This window comes from Gigantopelta aegis, chromosome 10 (genome assembly GCF_016097555.1).
Source record: "Gigantopelta aegis isolate Gae_Host chromosome 10, Gae_host_genome, whole genome shotgun sequence".
Taxonomy (NCBI): domain Eukaryota; kingdom Metazoa; phylum Mollusca; class Gastropoda; order Neomphalida; family Peltospiridae; genus Gigantopelta; species Gigantopelta aegis.
Window position 1 is genome coordinate 90,110,379 of NC_054708.1, and position 21,004 is coordinate 90,131,382.

At 37.8% G+C, this 21,004-nt stretch overlaps 1 protein-coding gene across 1 annotated transcript in view; it reads right to left on the bottom strand.

Annotated features, from left to right (window-relative positions):
- Window positions 1-21,004, bottom strand: part of LOC121383903 — a 96,000-nt gene that overhangs the window by 27,036 nt on the left and 47,960 nt on the right. Inside the window, exons 4-5 of the mRNA XM_041514001.1 lie at window positions 17,364-17,621; window positions 10,771-11,429 (exon numbers count right to left, since the gene is read on the bottom strand). Of these exons, the coding sequence (XP_041369935.1) occupies window positions 10,771-11,429; window positions 17,364-17,621 (917 nt within the window). The remainder of the gene's footprint in view (window positions 1-10,770; window positions 11,430-17,363; window positions 17,622-21,004) is intronic.

Consider the following 21,004-nt stretch of genomic DNA (forward strand, 5'->3'; position numbering starts at 1 on the left):
AAGCAAGCATGAATGCAAATTGTTTCATTAATAATAGTAATTTTTAGAATGTCAACAATTAAATGCAATGAGCAACTTGTGCACATGTATATGTATGCAGATATCAATTTAATTATTTATTTACTTGTTTGTTCTTTTCTTTCGTTCTTTATTTCTTCATTTATAGATTTTTTTTAAATAATAATTTATTTTAATTAATTTGTGGATGGTATTAAATGGTATACATTCTACAAACAATAAAAAAACAAACAACAAGTAATAGTGATCAGACAGTTTGCTAATTACTAATTATGGCTTATTTCAATAATACATTGTATAACAAAATATATATGTTATATGCATTGATACAATAATTATACCTTTTCGTCAATAATCCAAATTTAAGAATAATAAATCTGGTTTTGGAAACTGATTCCCTCCCTGCAGTATACATGTTTACAAATAATTTAATAAATAATGCAAAATTATCCATTATGTCTTTCAATGAATGAACTCGGTATGGTTGTAAAATAAAGTGCATAACTTCATGGTGGTAACATCATTTCATTATTTGTGTAGATTTGTGGAAAAGTAATCATGATTGTACTGTATTTTTCGGCATATAAGCCACTACTTTTTTACTGTGAATTGCAAGGTGCGGTTTATAAAACGGTGTGCTTTATTTATGAATTTTACGGTAACGTTGTACGTATAAACCAGAACTTTTTTTTTTTTCATTCTCATAATAATAATATAGCATACCAAATGACTGGGACTGAAGTATTACGATGGAATGGCTCTTTATTAACCTTTAGACTACTGGATTAATTTTTAACAAAAACCACGTTGAGTGGGTACAAGTTTATAATTTTTACTCACATATATTCACTTAAATGTTTCATAAATACATGAAATAAAGTTCATATATGAATCGGTAAGTATTATTTTCGTGTCTTTTTTTGTAATTTTTATTATTTTAGATCGGCTAATGGTGATTAAAATTAGGCAAAAAATCGAAAAAGTTGCGTTTACTTACGGGCATTTGTGGCCAGCTGTCCAGTATTTATGTCCATTATTCCCGATAACAGTGGTTTTCTGACCAGAATTTTTTTTTAAAACCGAACTACGATTCATATTGCAATATTTGGGTATTTTCGTTGTTGGTAAAACGATCACATTTATTATCAAATTAGCTGTTACAATCAGCTATCGATCCCTGAAAATTACCGCGACGTGCCGCCATTGTTGTCAAGCGAAAATACTTGCCGAAAACCAAGGTATTTTCAATTGAAAAAATCAAAACAAAAACCACCATTTTGAAAAAAAATCTTTTTTCTTTAATTATATTTCCGTTTCCGGTGAGTGTCGTGTGCAAAACGGCGGGAAATATGAATTGGGTAATGCACTGTATACAGTGTACAGTATATTGACTGACGTGACGTCGGGCGAGATATATCGCCTGCAGTAGTCAGAAGGTTAATAATCTAGTCAGCCTAGAAACAATACATCACTTGTGTATTGTTATACATACAGTTTCAAAAATGGACTTGTTTCTGAGTTTGATTTCTGTAACATTTTTTGTTAAGCTACTGTCACACCTTGCCGGATAGCGTTAACGGACGTCCGACGGAGCGAAAAATTTGAAAGTCGTTTCTGTTGCTGCTCGAGGCCCTTCAAAACAGAAAAACGCCCGATATTTAGCAGATAAAAGGCACAATGACCGCACAATCACCAGACAAGTACAGGACAATTACCGGCCACTGTAACAGACATTACTGTACGAGTAACGGACAAGATCCGGTCAAAACAAAAGCGGAACGCATGAGAAACTGACAAAACGTTCTTCGAACGTATTTGTACAGGTCACGTGACGACCAAAACGGGTATAAATAGTCCAGTGAATTAACACTGCACCCGGAGGAAGCTGGACAAAAGAATACCGGATTCTCCATCCATCCCCCAAAATCCTTGCTGCTGGTATGACTTCTTGTGCACTTGGAATCGGAAATGAAAACAAAACAACCACGACACCAACGGCAAACCTCAAGCACCAACAACCGCCTTCACCTCGTGCGATATATACATAATTGCTCAAGTCTCCCCTGGGTTGTCATACCATAATCAGAAGAGATCAGGCCCTTTCTAAGGGCCCTACGGACAACCTAGGGAGACACCCCAGCATCAACAAGGTCTTAATTAGGAGCTACTCTTGGCCTACTAAAATCAAAACCTATATGTAGCTCTCTACCTTTCACATTTGAATGACCATCAAAATTGCGCCAAATTTCCTTCAATTATCTTTGGCTTAATCCTACGGGACATTGCAAATAACATAGCACCATATCACCTCCCGCCTGTTACCAACCTCGATTGGACTGCTGGTGCTCCCTTGCACCTGCCAATGCAGGCGGTCCCTTCTTCACCCCCATCCTTTCCTGTCCTGGTGGCCGGCTCTTGTGTCCAAGACAGGCGCTACAACAGCTTGCTCTGAATGTACACGTTAACTCCTTTGGTATTGGTATTGGTATTGGTATTAACACAGGGCACACATATCATTAGGCTCCAGTTGGCTCAACACCTCTCCCCAAGATGACCAAGGGGAAGTCCAGGAAGACTGGGAAGGGCAAGGCCAAGGCACGGAAGAAGGCTGCAAGGTCCCCAATCAATGTACTCTAGTGGTGTCGTTAAACAAAACAAACTTTTTAACTATTCATATTAGCATTACTGCCAAACGGCAAACGAAGTACAGTGCATGTTTACATGGATTACAACTAATATTGTGATGAGAATACATGGTAAAATGGTTCCAGGCAAGCGAGTCACGTCCGCCGGATTGAACGGACCTCGCCGGACCTTGCCTGACAAGGAAGGCATTCGCCGAACGACAAACGGACAGGAAATGCATGTGAACGGAGAAGAACACATTGAAAATGTAGCTCTCCGTCGGACGTCCATTAACGCTATCCGGCAAGGTGTGACAGTAGCTTTAGTAGTACATCATATGTGTTTGTCAGATGTTCTAAAATGAAGTAACTTGCCTCATACATTGTATTATACAAAGTAATGTTGTTATACTTTGTAGTAAACACACCCAACTTGCATGTTCGATATTGCCAATAAAAAGCCAGTGGCAATGTCATGGCCGTTAATGGCCAATTGCAAAAGCCGGACCGTAACAATGACATCTAAACAGTTTTCAGATATCTTTAACACCACTGTTTTTAACCTGTTTGTAATGTTTTTAATTAATATATCAGAATTTAAGTTTAGCACGAAACTTGCAAATTAATATCACATAATCGGAGTACCTGTAATGTTTGTATTAAATGTCGACAGTTCCAATCTAATTATAGCCCGCCAATTTATACAGAGCATAACGTTGTTGTAATGTATTTCATTATATTACAAGTAATTAAATATATATTATACATATATAATTCTCGGCAAATATATATGTATATATTTTTAAAGGCCGTCGTTTAAAAGTTGTAAAACAATGTCGAAACTGTAAACAATCGATACGACTGTGCTTAGTTTCGGTTCACTGCCACATATCCAGGTTGACTGACCTCATTTGAATATGTAATTTTTGCACATGGTACACTAGTTAGGTTACAGAGAAACACGTGTTTTGCAATTGAGTGAGTAGATCTACGAGTAATTTTCACTTGTGCCCTTTTTTTGCTCCACGCTTTGTAATCATACTGGAACAAATAAAATATTATCATGTATTTTTTTTCTTTGCAACTAATGCAAGATTACGAACAAAGCATTATCAAGTTCTTGTTCATATTTTAGTAAAAATAGCAGGGTTTGTCAACGGTGTTTTGTTTATAAAACTTTCCCATTAGGTGAAACGAAACTGAAAGCAACACCATCAACAATTATTTATTGTTTGAGTTTAAGGGAGAATGGATCTCTTTATTATTATTAAATACAAACAATAATTAACTGTAATTAAATGTGGCTTTGTTTTAACTGCGGCTTATTTAAAGGTGCGGTTTATATACGAACAAAGGTCGGAAGGGGTGCGGTTTATACACCAGTGCGTGTAATACACTGGAAAATACAGTAATCATGATTGCTAGACAATATATTCACAATTGTAATTGATTACTTTCAATTATCTTGTAATCGTAATCGATTACTTTTGTCAAGTAATCACCCCATCTCTGATGTATGTATATATATATATATATATAGTACATATGTATGTATGTATATATGTATGTATATATGTATTTTTATATTTTGAATATCTCTATTGTATGTATGTCGGGTTTTGACTTAAACATACATATATTCAATGATGCACTGGCACAGGGGATATTAAAATCCTTTATTGCCTTCACAAATTTCCTCATGCCATTATCGAGACCCGAACCTGTGGCACCCAATCGCCCGCAATTGTTGGGCCGGAACGCTACCAATCAGACCAACTACGTTCCACAAAAAATAGAACGATCGTTAGTCGACCATATTCGTACCGGTCCAACAACCACGCGGTTCTAAGGCCCCATGGCTTGGCAACGTTCGACTTACATGCAGATGTGGACAGACCTGGCACTGGCTATATATATATGTATATGTATGTATTTAAGAATGAATGAACGAACGCACTAGCTCAGAAATTGATTTTAAATTGACCGTTGTGATAAACAAAATAAAACTGTTTTTCGGTCAGTCTTGTTTAAAATGTATTTGGCTAGTTCTATGTCTTGTTTATCAGCCAACTATGATGTATTTGGGTTTTTTTAAATTGTTAGGAAAGGGATAACAACAAACCAACCACTGAAAAGTGGACTGGTTTAGAGGCTTAGACGCAGGCTTAGGCGGTGGGTAGTCAGGTGGAGACTAAGATATCCTTGAGACTTGGATTTTTTCTGTATGCAATATCCGGACGTGCTGTAATTCTCAGTTGCTTTTGTGTTTGTCCTACATACTGTTTTTTACATAAATTACAGGTGATTAGATATACTACATTTTTCGAATCACAGTTCATGTCTGCCCGAATTTAATATTCAATTTTGGTCTGTTGACTTTTGAAAGTCGACTGCGTTTTAAGTAAGTTGTGAAGTCTACAACTGGTTTTGGCACAAGTAGTAGAGGAGCCAGTGCTTATTTGAGGTGATTGGTTATGCTGAAGTTTAATTCTCGAACAGTTTCAGATTTAATTTTTCTTAAAAACCATTTTGAATATCCCCTAGGTTTTAAAGCACTAAATAAAAGTTAACAATCCTCATTGAAATTCTGTGTGTTACTCGAATTTCTGTGAAATCTAATAATCTGAGATTTAACAATGCCTTTAAAGGTGTGGCGTGGGTGAAAAGACTTACAGTGGAGAAGTTGGTGTGTGTCTGTGGGTTTGAAAAACACTTTGTAGTCTAGGTAACCTGATGTTTCAAACTGTGTACCTTTATAAATTGTTACATCCAAAAAGTCAACTGATTTATCTGATATGGTGGCCTTAAGTTTGATATTGTCATCCTGTTGATTTAATAGCTCAAAAAAGTCCCAAAATTCTTGTTTAGAATGTGGCCAAATGATAAGTATATCGTCGAGATATTTGAGGTACAAAAGAGGTGTTTTACTCTATTTCTTTAAAGCAGCCTCTTCCCATTCGGCGACATAGATAGATGCAAAGTTGGACTAAAAACTTTGCCCATAGCACAACCACACACTTGCTGATACATTTCTCCATCAAACTCAAAATCATTTCATTTTAGGCTTAATTCTAACAATGACGTCACTGCTAACTCAATACATGTCAACTACTGGGCCCAAAATTTTTTCATATTGCCTAAGTTCAAGAGCAATAACTCTGAAAAATGGGTAAATTGCTGTGGAAGTTAAACTTGATTTGTAACAGTATATGATATAGCTATATACAAAACTCCATTTCAATATTTTCGGGCATTGAACAACAAAGTCAGGAAAGCAATTTTCATACCTCTTAAGTTGGAAAGGGTCAAAACTATGAGTAAAGAATGAGTTAATTGACATGAAAGTCAAAGCATTTGTGTAACAGATCATGATAAAGCTATACAGAAAATATCAGCTTAAAATCTTGAGGCAGAAAAACTAATTTCCGCGTCTACTACATTCAAGGGCCACAACTGTGTATAAAAATGGGTAAACTGCCATAAAAGTCAAACGTAACGGAACACAATAAAGCCATACACAAAGTTTCAGCTCAATATCTTGAGGCACTGGGAGAAAAGTCTGAAAAACAAATTTCTGTATCTTCTAATTTCAAAGGCCATACCTCTGTCCAAAATGGGTAAATCGTCATGAAAGTCAAACTTGATATGTAATAGTATATGATAAAGCTATATACAAAATTGTAGTGCAATAGCTCGAGGCATTGTGAAAAAACATCTAGAAAACTATACATAGGACGGACAGACAGACAGGACAGATAAAGTTGGACCAGTAAGGTACTAATACATCAATGTGCTCTAGTGGTGTCACTTAACAAATCGAACTTTAAATTTTCATTGCTTGAAAAACAACCGTAAGGGTTGGGGGTCAAGCTTAGAGGATGTCAGTCAGAATGTCTGCAAACCATTGTCTTTCTTTAACAAAATATTTTCATTTATTGCTGTATTCCAATGTATGTTTGCTATAAGTGTTATGTAATACTTTATGCAATAAACTTGTTCAGAAAATGTACTGGGAAACAGTATCAACTCATCGTTACCTTTTGATTGCACACGCCAACAAACGTGTAATGGGGGCAATTAACAGGTGCCAGGAAGTAGATTTTCGTAATTGGTAAATACATGTACCTACATGTAGTTGTCCCACTACTAGAATTAATTTCAGGACCATTTATACAAGTTTATCTACTTCCCAGGCCATATAACCAATTATTTCACATGCGTATAAATGATCTATTTGGATATTTATTTGACCTAAATTTTTAAAAAATAATTAAAATAAGTATATTTTTATTTCAATATGTACATAATCACTAATGTAATACAAAGAATGAACTATCTCTCCATAATTATTGCATATAATGGGACTTAGCACCACAGATTGATCAAGTTCTCGGTTCAATAGCATTTTTGCTTGTTTACCTGACCAATATAAAATGTGGTGTAATATCTGAAGGCAATCTACCGGCCTCGTGGGCGTCGTGGTTCAGCCATCGGACATAAGGCTGGTAGGTACAGGGTTTGCAGCTAGGTACCAGGTACCAGCTCTCAGCCAGAGCAAGGTTTAATGACTCCAAGGCCACGACACTTTCTTCTCTCTCACTAACCACTAACAATTAACAAGTCACTCACTGTCCTGGACAGACAGCCCAGATAGCCCAGATGCGTGTGTCAGGGACAGTGTGCTTGTACCTTAATTGGTTTGATATAAGCACGAATATAAGTTGAAATGAATGACATGAATAAAGGCAATCTGTTTTGAAATTGTATCTTTGGTTTTCATGCTTACCAATAATAGCACTAATGATGTTTTGGGTTTTAAAAAGTATCTTTGGTTTTCATGCATACCAATAATAGCACTAATGATATTTTGTGTTTTAAAAAGTATCTTTGGTTTTCATGCTTACCAATAATAGCACTAATATTTTGGGTTTTAAAAAGTGTATCTTGTGATGACACGTAAAAGCCTTTTTTTGCACGATAGCTTGCTTGATGTGCCCCCCACCTCCACCCCCACCCCAACCCCAACTACTGAAGAACTAACTGCTCTAATTAACTAACTAACTAACTAACTGCATGATCAGAAAGGAAAAAATCGCTATTAGGTTTACTTAAAAGAAAGCTGCAGCAAATCAAGAGATGAATTGTACATTTATTTGACTGAAGAAATGTTATACTTATCGATGAAGTTCACCTACAAATGAAGATAATGAAGTACAGATATGTCTTTGCATTTGTGTTAGTATATATAAGTATGTACACACATGTACCCACTATGTATGTAATATTACCGTTATTCTATATTAGAAATATTATTATGCATAGAGAATAACTGGTTACTGTCTTAAGATACTGGGTTTATCCTGCATTTGCCATTCGATCTGAACAGGATAAACCCGAAATCTTAAACAGTAACTAGCTATTTTATTCATCCTGCAATCCACATATTATCAAACATTAATGAATTCAATCTTTTACTTCACAACTTTACCATTTTCCATAGTAGTATGTTAAATGCCTTCGCACCTACACTATCTATGCACTAAAACAAAATAGTTCTTAAATCACAATTTATTTATTATTTTTAAAATAAAAATTGTTTTCAAAACATTAAAAAAATATATATTTAAACAGTCAACTGGACATACAAGAATTAGTAACTTTGAAGAATGCAACATTCATTTGATGATCATAACTAATGCCAAAGTAGTCATAATATTTTGAAATATATATATAGTGAGTGCAGGATGAATGTAATTTAAAACATTATAATATAATAGGTAGAATATCCAATGTAATAAAAACGTGATACATGTACTTTTCAGATCACATACTTTCAAACAGTAATCCAGTAATAGCATTACGTTTACGGCCATGTATCCATTTAGAATCAAACAGTAATCGGATAAGGCATTATGTTTACGGCCATGTATGCATTTAGAATCAAACAGTACTCGGGTAACAGCATTACGTTTACGGCAATGTATGCATTTAGAATCAAACAGTACTCAGGTAACAGCATTACGTTTACAGCAATGTATGCATTTAGAATTAAACAGTACCCAGGTAACAGCATTACGTTTACGGCAATGTATGCATTTAGAATCAAACAGTACTCAGAGCATTACGTTTACGGCCATGTAAGCAATGTATGCATTTAGAATCAAACAGTAATCAGGTAACAGCATTATGTTTACGGCAATGTATGCATTTAGAATCAAACAGTACTCAGGTAACAGCATTACGTTTACAGCCATGTAAGCAATGTATGCATTTATAATCAAACAGTACTGAGGTAACAGCATTACGTTTACGGCCATGTAAGCATTTATAATTAAACAGTGATCAGGTAACAGCATTATGTTTACGGCCATGTAAGCATTTAGAATCAAACAGTAATCCGGTAACAGCATTACATTTACGGCCATGTAAGCAATGTATGCATTTAGAATCAAACAATACTCAGGTAACAGCATTACGTTTACGACCTTGTAAGCATTTAGAATCAAACAGTAATCAAGTAACAGCATTACGTTTACGGCCATGTATGCAATGTATGCATTTAGAATCAAACAGTAATCAGGTAACAGCATTACATTTACGGCCATGTAAGCAATGTATGCATTTAGAATTAAACAGTACTCAGGTAATGGCATTACGATTACGGCCATGTATGCATTTAGAATCAGACAGTACTCAGGTAACAGCATTACGATTACGGCCATGTATGCATTTAGAATCAAACAGTACTCAGGTAATGGCATTACGTTTACGGCCATGTATGCATTTAGAATCAGACAGTACTCAGGTAACAGCATTACGATTACGGCAATGTATGCATTTAGAATCAAACAGTACTCAGGTAACAGCATTACGTTTACGGCCATGTATGCATTTAGAATCAAACAGTACTCAGGTAACAGCATTACGTTTACGGCCATGTATGCATTTAGAATCAAACAGTACTCAGGTAACAGCATTATGTTTACGGCCATGTGTGCAAGCATTGTATGTATGTAGAATCAAACAGTACTCAGGTAACAGCGTTACGTTTACGGCCATGTATGCATTTAGAATCAGACAGTACTCAGGTAACAGCATTATGTTTATGGCCATGTAAGCAATGTATGCATTTAGAATTATCAAATGAAAAAGGTTCAACAGAAACTTTACATTGAAATCTGTCAAGTGTTCTGAAATGTCGAGCATATGTAAGACATTCAAAATAACGTCAGTCAAAGTTAACATCATTAACATTCAAGAAGACACCACCTCATTTGAATATCTAGTAAAGGATGAGTGGAATTAAAGTTGCATATATGTACTTTACAAAAACATGTTGTATTAAGCTTAAGATTATATGATAAAAATATTGTAGATTCACATAATACAATTTGACGATGCCGAAACGCACTAGTAAAAACCTCTATTATGATACGAGATTATTATTGTATGTTTGTTAATGTTATATATTACTGTAACCTATTTCACAATCGTCATTCAACAACAACAATAATAAAGAAGTAAAGAATATCTATCTATATATAGAGAGATATCTGGATCATCACTGTGAATCAAACTGTATAGGTTTCTCTACTTTTAAAGGAGCATGCACTTTGCTGCTAGCAAAGTTGTTCTTTTTTTTTAACTTTGCGAACATTGCACGCCCAAGACGAACACGATGCCAAGTTTAAAGTGACAGACCCTAGTTTTTAAACACTACAACATATTTTTCACTATTAAAGCCGTTTTTTTATCATTTAAATTAGAAGTTCTTACATTTTATTATTTAGAAGTAGCTTTGGTCATCCAAGATTTTGAAATACCCCAACATGCATTGTTCATAATTCTAAAAACGCACGTTCGTCTGACAAGTGATGGTTATCTAGACAAGCTCTAGTTATTTTTGGACGGTATTTCCCCTTTAAAACATCACAGACTTCAGCTTCTCTCTGTTATAACCTTATTCAAATATGTTGCAGGTTTGTAGATTAACGAAACTTAGTACCAATTTTCATAGGCTGATACTAAGGTATGTGTCTTTAAGAACAAATTCCAGAAAATGGATATCAGAAATTTTTTGCAGAATTTTAAAAAGTTCTATAAAATAAATATTTAAATGTATACTCACACAGGCAACATTTACTTCAGAGTATCTTCTGTCTCCATGGTTGCCATCAACTTGCAGGCAGATTTTGAAATAACCACCTAAAAGTGGTCGTTTTTTTAAATCTAAAATTCCAGTGTTAGTGGATGAAGAAAATAACACTTTAAAACTGTTGTCACTAATACAGAAGTTGTAAGTCTCTGATTCGAAGCAGCTCACAGTCCATTTATATTTTATTATTTCAAAGTCACCGACACTGCAGTCTATTTCAGTAAACATTGTGAACTGAATATGTTCCACTGTGCTGTATAAATGCTCATCGAAACTCTTAAACGAAGCACCCTTGATTTGAATGTTCTCTAAGCAGTGATTTATCAATGGTTCATGTGAAGTAACTCTTAATGTATAAGATTTACTCGTATCAGTCTGAGTTGTTCTGTGTTTCTTTACAATGGCCTTCAATGTTCCAACCTTTGTAGTTTTATAGATGAATTTGGAACAGAGAACCTCCTCATTTTTAGCGTTTATGAATGTTTTGAAGTCAGGTTTACAGATTAAGTCACCTATTTCTGCAGTGTAATTGTATGTTGGGTCATTAGGGACTATAGCAATATAGACCTCAATCGTATCCAACAGACTAACCTCATGTTTATCCAGCATAAGGTCTATACCAGATTGAAGGCCTGAAAATAAAATAAAAGCAATGTGGTGCTAATTAAATGAGACAATTAGATCACAAGTAGTTTAAACAAAACTGAGTTAATAATTCAATTTCTGTTAAAATCCATAAAGTTTAAAAACACTGGTCCAATATACCATATAACAATTGAGTTGTTCATTTCTGCATGAACATACATGTAACAATCGAGGCCTATTTCAGCCTATATAGAGCTCCACTATCTAATTATGAACATAGGCCTCAATTGTTAAATGTTCATTATTAGATAGTGGAGCTCTATATAGGCTGATATAGGCCTGGATTGTTACATATATGTTCATAATTAGATAGTGGAGCTCTATATAGACTGATATAGGCCTCAATTGTTACATGTAACAATCGAGGCTTATATCAGCCTATAGAGCTCCACTATCTAATAATGAACATTTAACAATTGAGGCCTATATCAGCCTATATAGAGATCCACTATCTTTTGAATTTTGTCAGTAGTAGATAATTCATTAGTTAGACAAGTTTCAGAACTATTTGATCAAAACCCCAGATACGAGAAGACACTTTTAAATTTTCAATGTTAAATTTCCACTTAATGTTTAAATGTAATAAAAAAATTAAAATGCAAATTTTCCACACTCGATCTCTCTCTATTACCGTATTTGACCGGAAATTAGCCCAGGGGGCCAAGACAACTCATTGTAAGCTTAGCATGGGGTGGGCTTATTCCCAGACAAGGGGCCAGTTTTGTTGAAAAAAACACAAAAAAACTAATAATTAAAATAAATAATAATTAAATGAACTAGGAAGAAAATGAAAAACGTCCAGTAGCACATCTATTAATTAGTGTTCCATTTGTTATTAATAAATAATAGTTATTAATTAAAAAATTTTTTTTACTAGTATCTAATTATCAGAAACGCACCTTCTATGTTACAATTACTTACCAGTGCTGTTTATTTACATTCAAAATTTTATTCTGAGAAGACTTAAAACAACAAACTCAATAGTGTATACACACGTTTCTGACAGGCAGCCAGCTTACACTACAAAGAATTGTCAATCTAGGCCACTGTTCTTAGCCAATCAGAATACGGTATTTGCCCAATTAGCATTAACTGCAGACACAGTGTGGTGGTAAAAATAGACATTGGTTTTAGTTCAGACTTGGGTTTGGGTACTTCAAAAGAAATACTGCAGGCATGAAATTGAAAACAATGTTACACACTGTTACTGTTAGACTACTAAATCTCACTGGTGGTAAAATATTGTGTTACATTTGTGTGTTTAATTATTTGCAGGAGGTATGACCTTTTAAATGAACTTTGAGCAAACTTGCAGTTTTGTGTTATTTATAAGGTGACGAAGTTGGGGGTGGGCTTATTTACGAATGAGGGCCTAATTTCTTAAATGCTATCAAAATGGAGGGGGGCTTATTCAAAGACATGGGATAATTTCCGGTCAAATACGGTAGTTTGTGAAGACTAAATCACAAAATCATAATACCAGGTTTCAGAACTATCCAATCAAATTTTAGGAGAAGATAGACTGAAATTATAACTTTGATTTGTTAAAATAAAAATAGAAAATTTAATATTGTTATTAGTTTGTGGATGGTGCCACAGAGAATAATTGTACTAAGTTTTAGAACAATTTAGGGGCCATTCAAATATTATGTAATGATCGAGACTGTCTGTGGGAGTAGGTCCAAATGTTATGCAGCATTACATGGGGTGGATAAACGCTCTGTCATATTGACAATTTTTAATGTAGGTAGTTGTCGCTAAACATAAACACAATAACAATTATATATCGAGTTGAAATGCATATCTACGTTTTCCCAAATCGCAAAACAGTATGTTAAAATTATATTATAACCATCGCATGACCAGTTTGTAAATGAAACGGGTGGTGGATGTCTCCAAACATTATGTATGTCACATGTCAAGGTTGTTATTTTTTATGTATGGGTTACTTTTGCTGATGGAAATAATAATTAAGTGAAATTGATTTGTGTGCGTGACATTTGTTGTATGGTATAGTGAGTTGCAAGAATGAAGCATGTCGCACGTGTAGTGTGTGTAAGGATGAAGCATGTCGCACATGTGGTGTGTGTAAGAATGAAGCATGTTACACGTGTGGTGAGTTGCAAGAATGAAACATGTCGCACGTGTGGTGTGTGTAAGAATGAAGAATGTCGCATGTGTGGTGTGTCGCACGTGTGGTGAGTTGCATGTCGCACGTGTGGCGAGTTGCAAGAATGAAGCATGTCGCACGTGTAGTGAGTTGCAAGAATGAAGCATGTCGCACGTGTGATGTGTGTAAGGATGAAGCATGTCGCACGTGTAGTGAGTTGCAAGAATGAAGCATGTCGCACATGTAGTGAGTTGCAAGAATGAAGCATGTCGCATGTGTAGTGTGTATAAGGATGAAGCATGTCGCACGTGTGGTGAGTTGCAAGAAAGAAGCATGTCACACGTGTGGTGTGTGTAAGGATGAAGCATGTCGCACGTGTGGTGTGTGTAAGAATGAAGCATGTTACACGTGTGGTGAGTTGCAAGAATGAAGCATGTTGCACGTGTGGTGTGTGTAAGAATGAAGAATGTCGCACGTGTGGTGTGTCGCACGTGTGGTGAGTTGCATGTCGCACGTGTGGCGAGTTGCAAGAATGAAGCATGTCGCACGTGTAGTGAGTTGCAAGAATGAAGCATGTCGCACGTGTGGTGTGTGTAAGGATGAAGCATGTCGCACGTGTAGTGAGTTGCAAGAATGAAGCATGTCGCACATGTAGTGAGTTGCAAGAATGAAGCATGTCGCACGTGTAGTGTGTATAAGGATGAAGCATGTCGCACGTGTGGTGAGTTGCAAGAAAGAAGCATGTCACACGTGTGGTGTGTGTAAGGATGAAGCATGTCGCACGTGTGGTGTGTGTAAGGATGAAGCATGTCGCACGTGTAGTGTGTATAAGGATGAAGCATGTCGCACGTGTGGTGAGTTGCAAGAAAGAAGCATGTCACACGTGTGGTGTGTGTAAGGATGAAGCATGTCGCACGTGTGGTGTGTGTAAGAATGAAGCATGTTACACGTGTGATGAGTTGCAAGAATGAAGCATGTCGCACGTGTGGTGTGTGTAAGAATGAAGCATGTCGCACGTGTGGTGTGTGTAAGGATGAAGCATGTCACACGTGTGGTGGGTGTAAGAATGAAGCATGTCACACGTGTGGTGTGTGTAAGAATGAAGCATGTCGCACATGTGGTGTGTGTAAGAATGAAGCATGTCGCACGTGTAGTGAGTTGCAAGAATGAAGCATGTCACACGTGTGGTGGGTGTAAGAATGAAGCATGTCGCACGTGTAGTGAGTTGCAAGAATGAAGCATTCACACGTGTGGTGTGTGTAAGGATGAAGCATGTCGCACGTGTGGTGTGTGTAAGGATGAAGCATGTCACACGTGTGGTGTGTGCAAGGATGAAGCATGTCGCATGTGTAGTGAGTTGCAAGAATGAAGCATGGTGCACGTGTAGTGAGTTGCAAGAATGAAGCATGTCGCACGTGTGGTATGTGTAAGGATCAAGCATGTCGTACGTGTCGTGTGTGTAAGGATGAAGCATGTTGCACGTGTGGTGTGCCTAAGGATGAAGCATGTTGCACATGTAGTGTGTGTAAGGATGAAGCATGTCACATGTGTGGTGTGTGTAAGGATGAAGCATGTCGCACGTGTGGTATGTAAGAATGAAGCATGTCGCACGTGTAGTGAGTTGCAAGAATGAAGCATGTAGTGTGTGTAAGGACAAGCATTACGCACGTGTAGTGAGTTGCATGAATGAAGCTTATCGCATGTGTGGTGTGTGTAAGGATGAAGCATGTCGCATGTGTGGTGTGTGCAAGGATGAAGCATGTCGCACGTGTGGTGTGTGCAAGAATGAAGCATGTAGTGTTTGAAAGGATGAAGCATGTCGCACGTGTAGTGAGTTGCACGAATGAAGCATGACTGAACAACATTCTTTATTAATGTGGACTTTTTGATTGGATGGGGTTTTTAATTATTAACTGGGATAAGGTAGGGAGGAGGAGGGGTGGAGAATTTGTGTATTTGACTCTTTTTTTTTTAAGTGTTACTTGAAATGTTCTTCTATATGCGAAGTTATGTCTCATTCAGTATTCTGCAGCCATTTTGGACGCCATCTTGGAATTATGTCAATTAGGTCAACTCCAAAAAATCACAGTAATGGTACCAATCAATTATTTGGAGTTAAAAACATATTTATAGACACAAAGATTAACTTCTTGTGACACTTACTTTAGGAGATATGGTCATTTGATGAAATGCCCTAAAAGTGTTTATTTTAGGGGGTAGGGATACAGTGGGCCCCATAGGTATCATCCAACACCCCTAGGTATGAAACTGAAACCTGTATTGCTCTGAGCTCTTATTGAAGAAACTTTCGGCCAATTTGTGGAACTCTGCTTACAGTATTGGTTGACTGAGAAGCCATTAGACTTTGAGCTACTTTCAAATCGAAAGCGATTTCCAAGTTAAAATATGTAAAATAAGGTCATTTTATACCCCGAACCTAGGTTTATGACCATCAATAATGCTAAAATGTAGTGTTAGTTAGTAACACAAAAACAATTCAAATATCATTTAAGGGTGTCAAATAATTATTTACTGCATGAAACTCCAATATCGTCATTTTTGCCTTTTGGTGGCCAACCAAAAATCATAAATGTGCTCTGCTGAGAAAACGTACTTAACCTGGAAGTGTTACCCAAACTTTTTCTGAAGGCCTTGGCATATAGAACAAGAAAATGTAAGTTAACTCTCTGAAAGAGAAATGTATGCGAATTACCCCCCAGAGCCTATACTAATACAAATATTAGACAAATTGAACTATTCAGCTATTTGGATATTTTGTTAATGTTCTGTATTTACACCTATGCAATATGAAGTCAATATGCTTTAAAAAAAAAGAAAAAAAAAAGGAAATATGCACACTAAATGAAATCTAATTGGCGAAATGGCTTTTTTTTTCTTATTCAGAAAAAGTTGGCTCATGTTGCAAAGTTGTCAGCAATAGTGAGAAGTCCAAATATACACAATATTCCGGACCTTAATCTGATTTCTGAATAAAACAATGTCAAGTCACAGACTTGTTTATAATGTCTTTTTAGTCTCCTGGTTTATAATTGCACAAAATTTGGCATCAATACTTGACACCCACAGTGATTGCAGTGGACAGCTAGTCTAGATTCAACTGATAGGTATAATCATGCAGTTAATCTGATCAAAGCTATGGGTATGGGTTAGGTGAAAGGGTTAGGTGAATGGGTGAGGTGAATGGGTGAGGTGAATGGGTGAGGTGAATGGGTGAGGTGAATGGGTGAGGTGAATGGGTCAGGTGAAAGGGTCAGGTGAAAGGGTCAGGTGAATGGGTGAGGTGAATGGGTGAGGTGAATGGGTTAGGTGAAAGGGTTAAGTAAAAGGGTCAGGTGAATTGGTCAGGTGAAAGGGTGAGGTGAATGGGTGAGGTGAATGGGTGAGGTGAATGGGTGAGGTGAAAGGGTGAGGTGAATGGGTGAGGTGAATGGGTGAGGTGAATGGGTGAGGTGAAAGGGTGAGGTGAAAGGGTGAGGTGAATGGGTGAGGTGAAAAGGTGAGGTGAATGGGTGAGGTGAATGGGTGAGGTGAAAGGGTGAGGTGAATGGGTGAGGTGAATGGGTGAGGTGAATGGGTGAGGTGAAAGGGTGAGGTGAATGGGTGAGGTGAAAGGGTGAGGTGAATGGGTGAGGTGAAAGGGTGAGGTGAATGGGTGAGGTGAATGGGTGAGGTGAAAGGGTCAGGTGAATGGGTGAGGTGAAAGGGTCAGGTGAATGGGTCAGGTGAATGGGTCAGGTGAAAGGGTCAGGTGAATGGGTCAGGAAAAGGGTTAGGTCTAACATGTACTTACCACAAGGAGGTTTTAGACAGTAACACTTGTGATTGGTCTTCTCCTGCACACACATTTCACCCATGTTACAAGGATGATTATAGCAGGAATGCTGTGCATAACATTTCCTCGATGACTGGTAATAAACGGGATATGAACCACATTTTACCAGCCAATCATTGGGTGGACAAGAGAAGTACAAACACCTGTACGCTCTGTCATTTTCTGTTAGATGGTAAAAACTAAACATTGTTCCACACTGTGGGCTTTTCCCTTCAACTGAGAAAAAGAAAAGAAAGATAAACATGAATGAATGAATGTTTAATGACACCCCAGCACAAAAATACATGTTGAAAATATGAATGAACTGATGATCAACATCAATTAGGGGACAACTATGTTGTGTTTGACCATTTCCGGACGTTAATGCTCATTTTACAGTCGCAAATTGAGTTTTACCAGCAACATAGATGTAGTTATCCCCATTCTAATTCAATAAATGATTTTCTTTTAATTGTTTAAATAATCGAAGGCAGTATTGAAATAAACTTGTCTCTACTATCATGTTTCAAGTCAACTCTTAATACTGGTTTTATATTTTATTGTTTTATTATCGAAAACACCAGCGATTATTACCAATTTTATTTATTTTCTTCTGCATTCATGTCAGCGTCACTCAGGAGATGTTGTATAAACGTTGATAAACATCATTTATGTCACAACATTTAGAGGATCGTGCATTGTGCTTCAGAAAAACCCCTAAAAAAACCCATACAAACTCATGTGACAGGGTCTCGAAATAAGCTTTGAAGTGACACTGGTGCACTACAAACTCATGTGACAGGATCTAAGATAAGCTTTGATGTGACACTGGTGCATTACAAACTAATGTGACAGAGTCTCGAGATAAGCTTTGATGTGACACTGGTGCACTACAAACTCATGTGACAGGGTCTGAGATAGACTTTGAAGTGACACTGGTGCACTACAAGCTGATGTGACAGGGTCTGAGATAGACTTTGATGTGACACTGGTACACTACAAACTCATGTGACAGGGTCTGAGACAGACTTTCATGTGACACTGGTGCACTACAAACTCATGTGACAGGGTCTGAGAGACTTTGAAGTGACACTGGTGCAGTACAAACTCATGTGACAGGGTCTGAGAGACTTTGAAGTGACACTGGTGCACTACAAACTCATGCAACAGGGTCTGAGACAGACTTTGATGTGACACTGGTGCAGTACAAACTCATGTGACAGGGTCTGAGACAGACTTTGATGTGACACTGGTGCACTACAAACTGATGTGACAGGGTCTGAGACACGACTTTGATGTGACACTGGTGCATTACAAATTCATGTGACAGGGTCTGAGATAAGCTTTGATGTGACACTGGTGCACTACAAACTCATGCGACAGGGTCTGAGACAGACTTTGAAGCGACACTGGTACACTACAAACTCACGCGACAGGGTCTGAGACAGACTTTGAAGTGACACTGGTGCACTACAAACTCATGTGACATGGTCTCAGATAAGCTTAGATGTGACACTGGTGCACTACAAACTCATGTGACAGGGTCTAAGATAGACTTTGATGGGACACTGGTGCACTACAAACTCATGTGACAGGGTCTGAGATAAGCTTTTAAGTGACACAGGTGCACTACAAACTCATGTGACAGGGTCTGAGACAGACTTTGATGTGACACTGATGCACTAAAAATGTATGTGACAGGGTCTGAGACAGACTTTGAAGTGACACTGGTGCACTACAAACTCATGTGACAGGGTCTGAGACAGACTTTTAAGTGACACTGGTGCATTACAAACTCATATGACATGATGTGAGACAGACTTTGAAGTGACACTGGTGCACTACAAACTCATGTGACAGGGTCTGAAATAAGCTTTGAGGTGACACTGGTGCACTACAAACTCATGTGACAGGGTCTGAGATAGACTTTGAAGTGACACTGGTGCACTACAAGCTGATGTGACAGGGTCTGAGATAGACTTTGATGTGACACTGGTACACTACAAACTCATGTGACAGGGTCTGAGACAGACTTTCATGTGACACTGGTGCACTACAAACTCATGTGACAGGGTCTGAGAGACTTTGAAGTGACACTGGTGCAGTACAAACTCATGTGACAGGGTCTGAGAGACTTTGAAGTGACACTGGTGCACTACAAACTCATGCAACAGGGTCTGAGACAGACTTTGATGTGACACTGGTGCAGTACAAACTCATGTGACAGGGTCTGAGACAGACTTTGATGTGACACTGGTGCACTACAAACTGATGTGACAGGGTCTGAGACACGACTTTGATGTGACACTGGTGCATTACAAATTCATGTGACAGGGTCTGAGATAAGCTTTGATGTGACACTGGTGCACTACAAACTCATGCGACAGGGTCTGAGACAGACTTTGAAGCGACACTGGTACACTACAAACTCACGCGACAGGGTCTGAGACAGACTTTGAAGTGACACTGGTGCACTACAAACTCATGTGACATGGTCTCAGATAAGCTTAGATGTGACACTGGTGCACTACAAACTCATGTGACAGGGTCTAAGATAGACTTTGATGGGACACTGGTGCACTACAAACTCATGTGACAGGGTCTGAGATAAGCTTTTAAGTGACACAGGTGCACTACAAACTCATGTGACAGGGTCTGAGACAGACTTTGATGTGACACTGATGCACTAAAAATGTATGTGACAGGGTCTGAGACAGACTTTGAAGTGACACTGGTGCACTACAAACTCATGTGACAGGGTCTGAGACAGACTTTTAAGTGACACTGGTGCATTACAAACTCATATGACATGATGTGAGACAGACTTTGAAGTGACACTGGTGCACTACAAACTCATGTGACAGGGTCTGAAATAAGCTTTGAGGTGACACTGGTGCACTACAAACTCATGTGACAGGATCTAAGATAAGCTTTGAAGAGACACTGGTGCACTACAAACTCATGTGACAGAGTCTCGAGATAAGCTTTGATGTGACACTGGTGCACTACAAACTCATGTGACAGGGTCTGAGATAGACTTAGAAGTGACACTGGTGCACTACAAGCTGATGTGACAGGGTCTGAGATAGACTTTGATGTGACACTGGTGCACTACAAACTTATGCAACAGGGTCTGAGACAGACTTTCATGTGACACTGGTACACTACAAACTCATTTGACAGGGTCTGAGACAGACTTTGAAGTGACACTGGTGCACTACAAACTCATGTGACAGAGTCTGAGACAGACGTTGATGTGACACTGGTGCAGTACAAACTCATGTGACAGAGTCTCGAGATAAGCTTTGATGTGACACTGGTGCACTACAAACTCATGTGACAGGGTCTGAGAGACTTTGAAGTGACACTGGTGCAGTACAAACTCATGTGACAGGGTCTGAGATAGGCTTTGAAGAGACACTGGGGCACTATAAACTCATGCAACAGGGTCTGAGACAGACTTTGATGTGACACTGGTGCAGTACAAACTCATGTGACAGGGTCTGAGACAGACTTTGAAGTGACACTGCTGCACTACAAACTCATGCGACAGGGTCTGAGACAGACTTTGATGTGACACTGGTGCAGTACAAACTCATGTGACAGGGTCTGAGACAGAC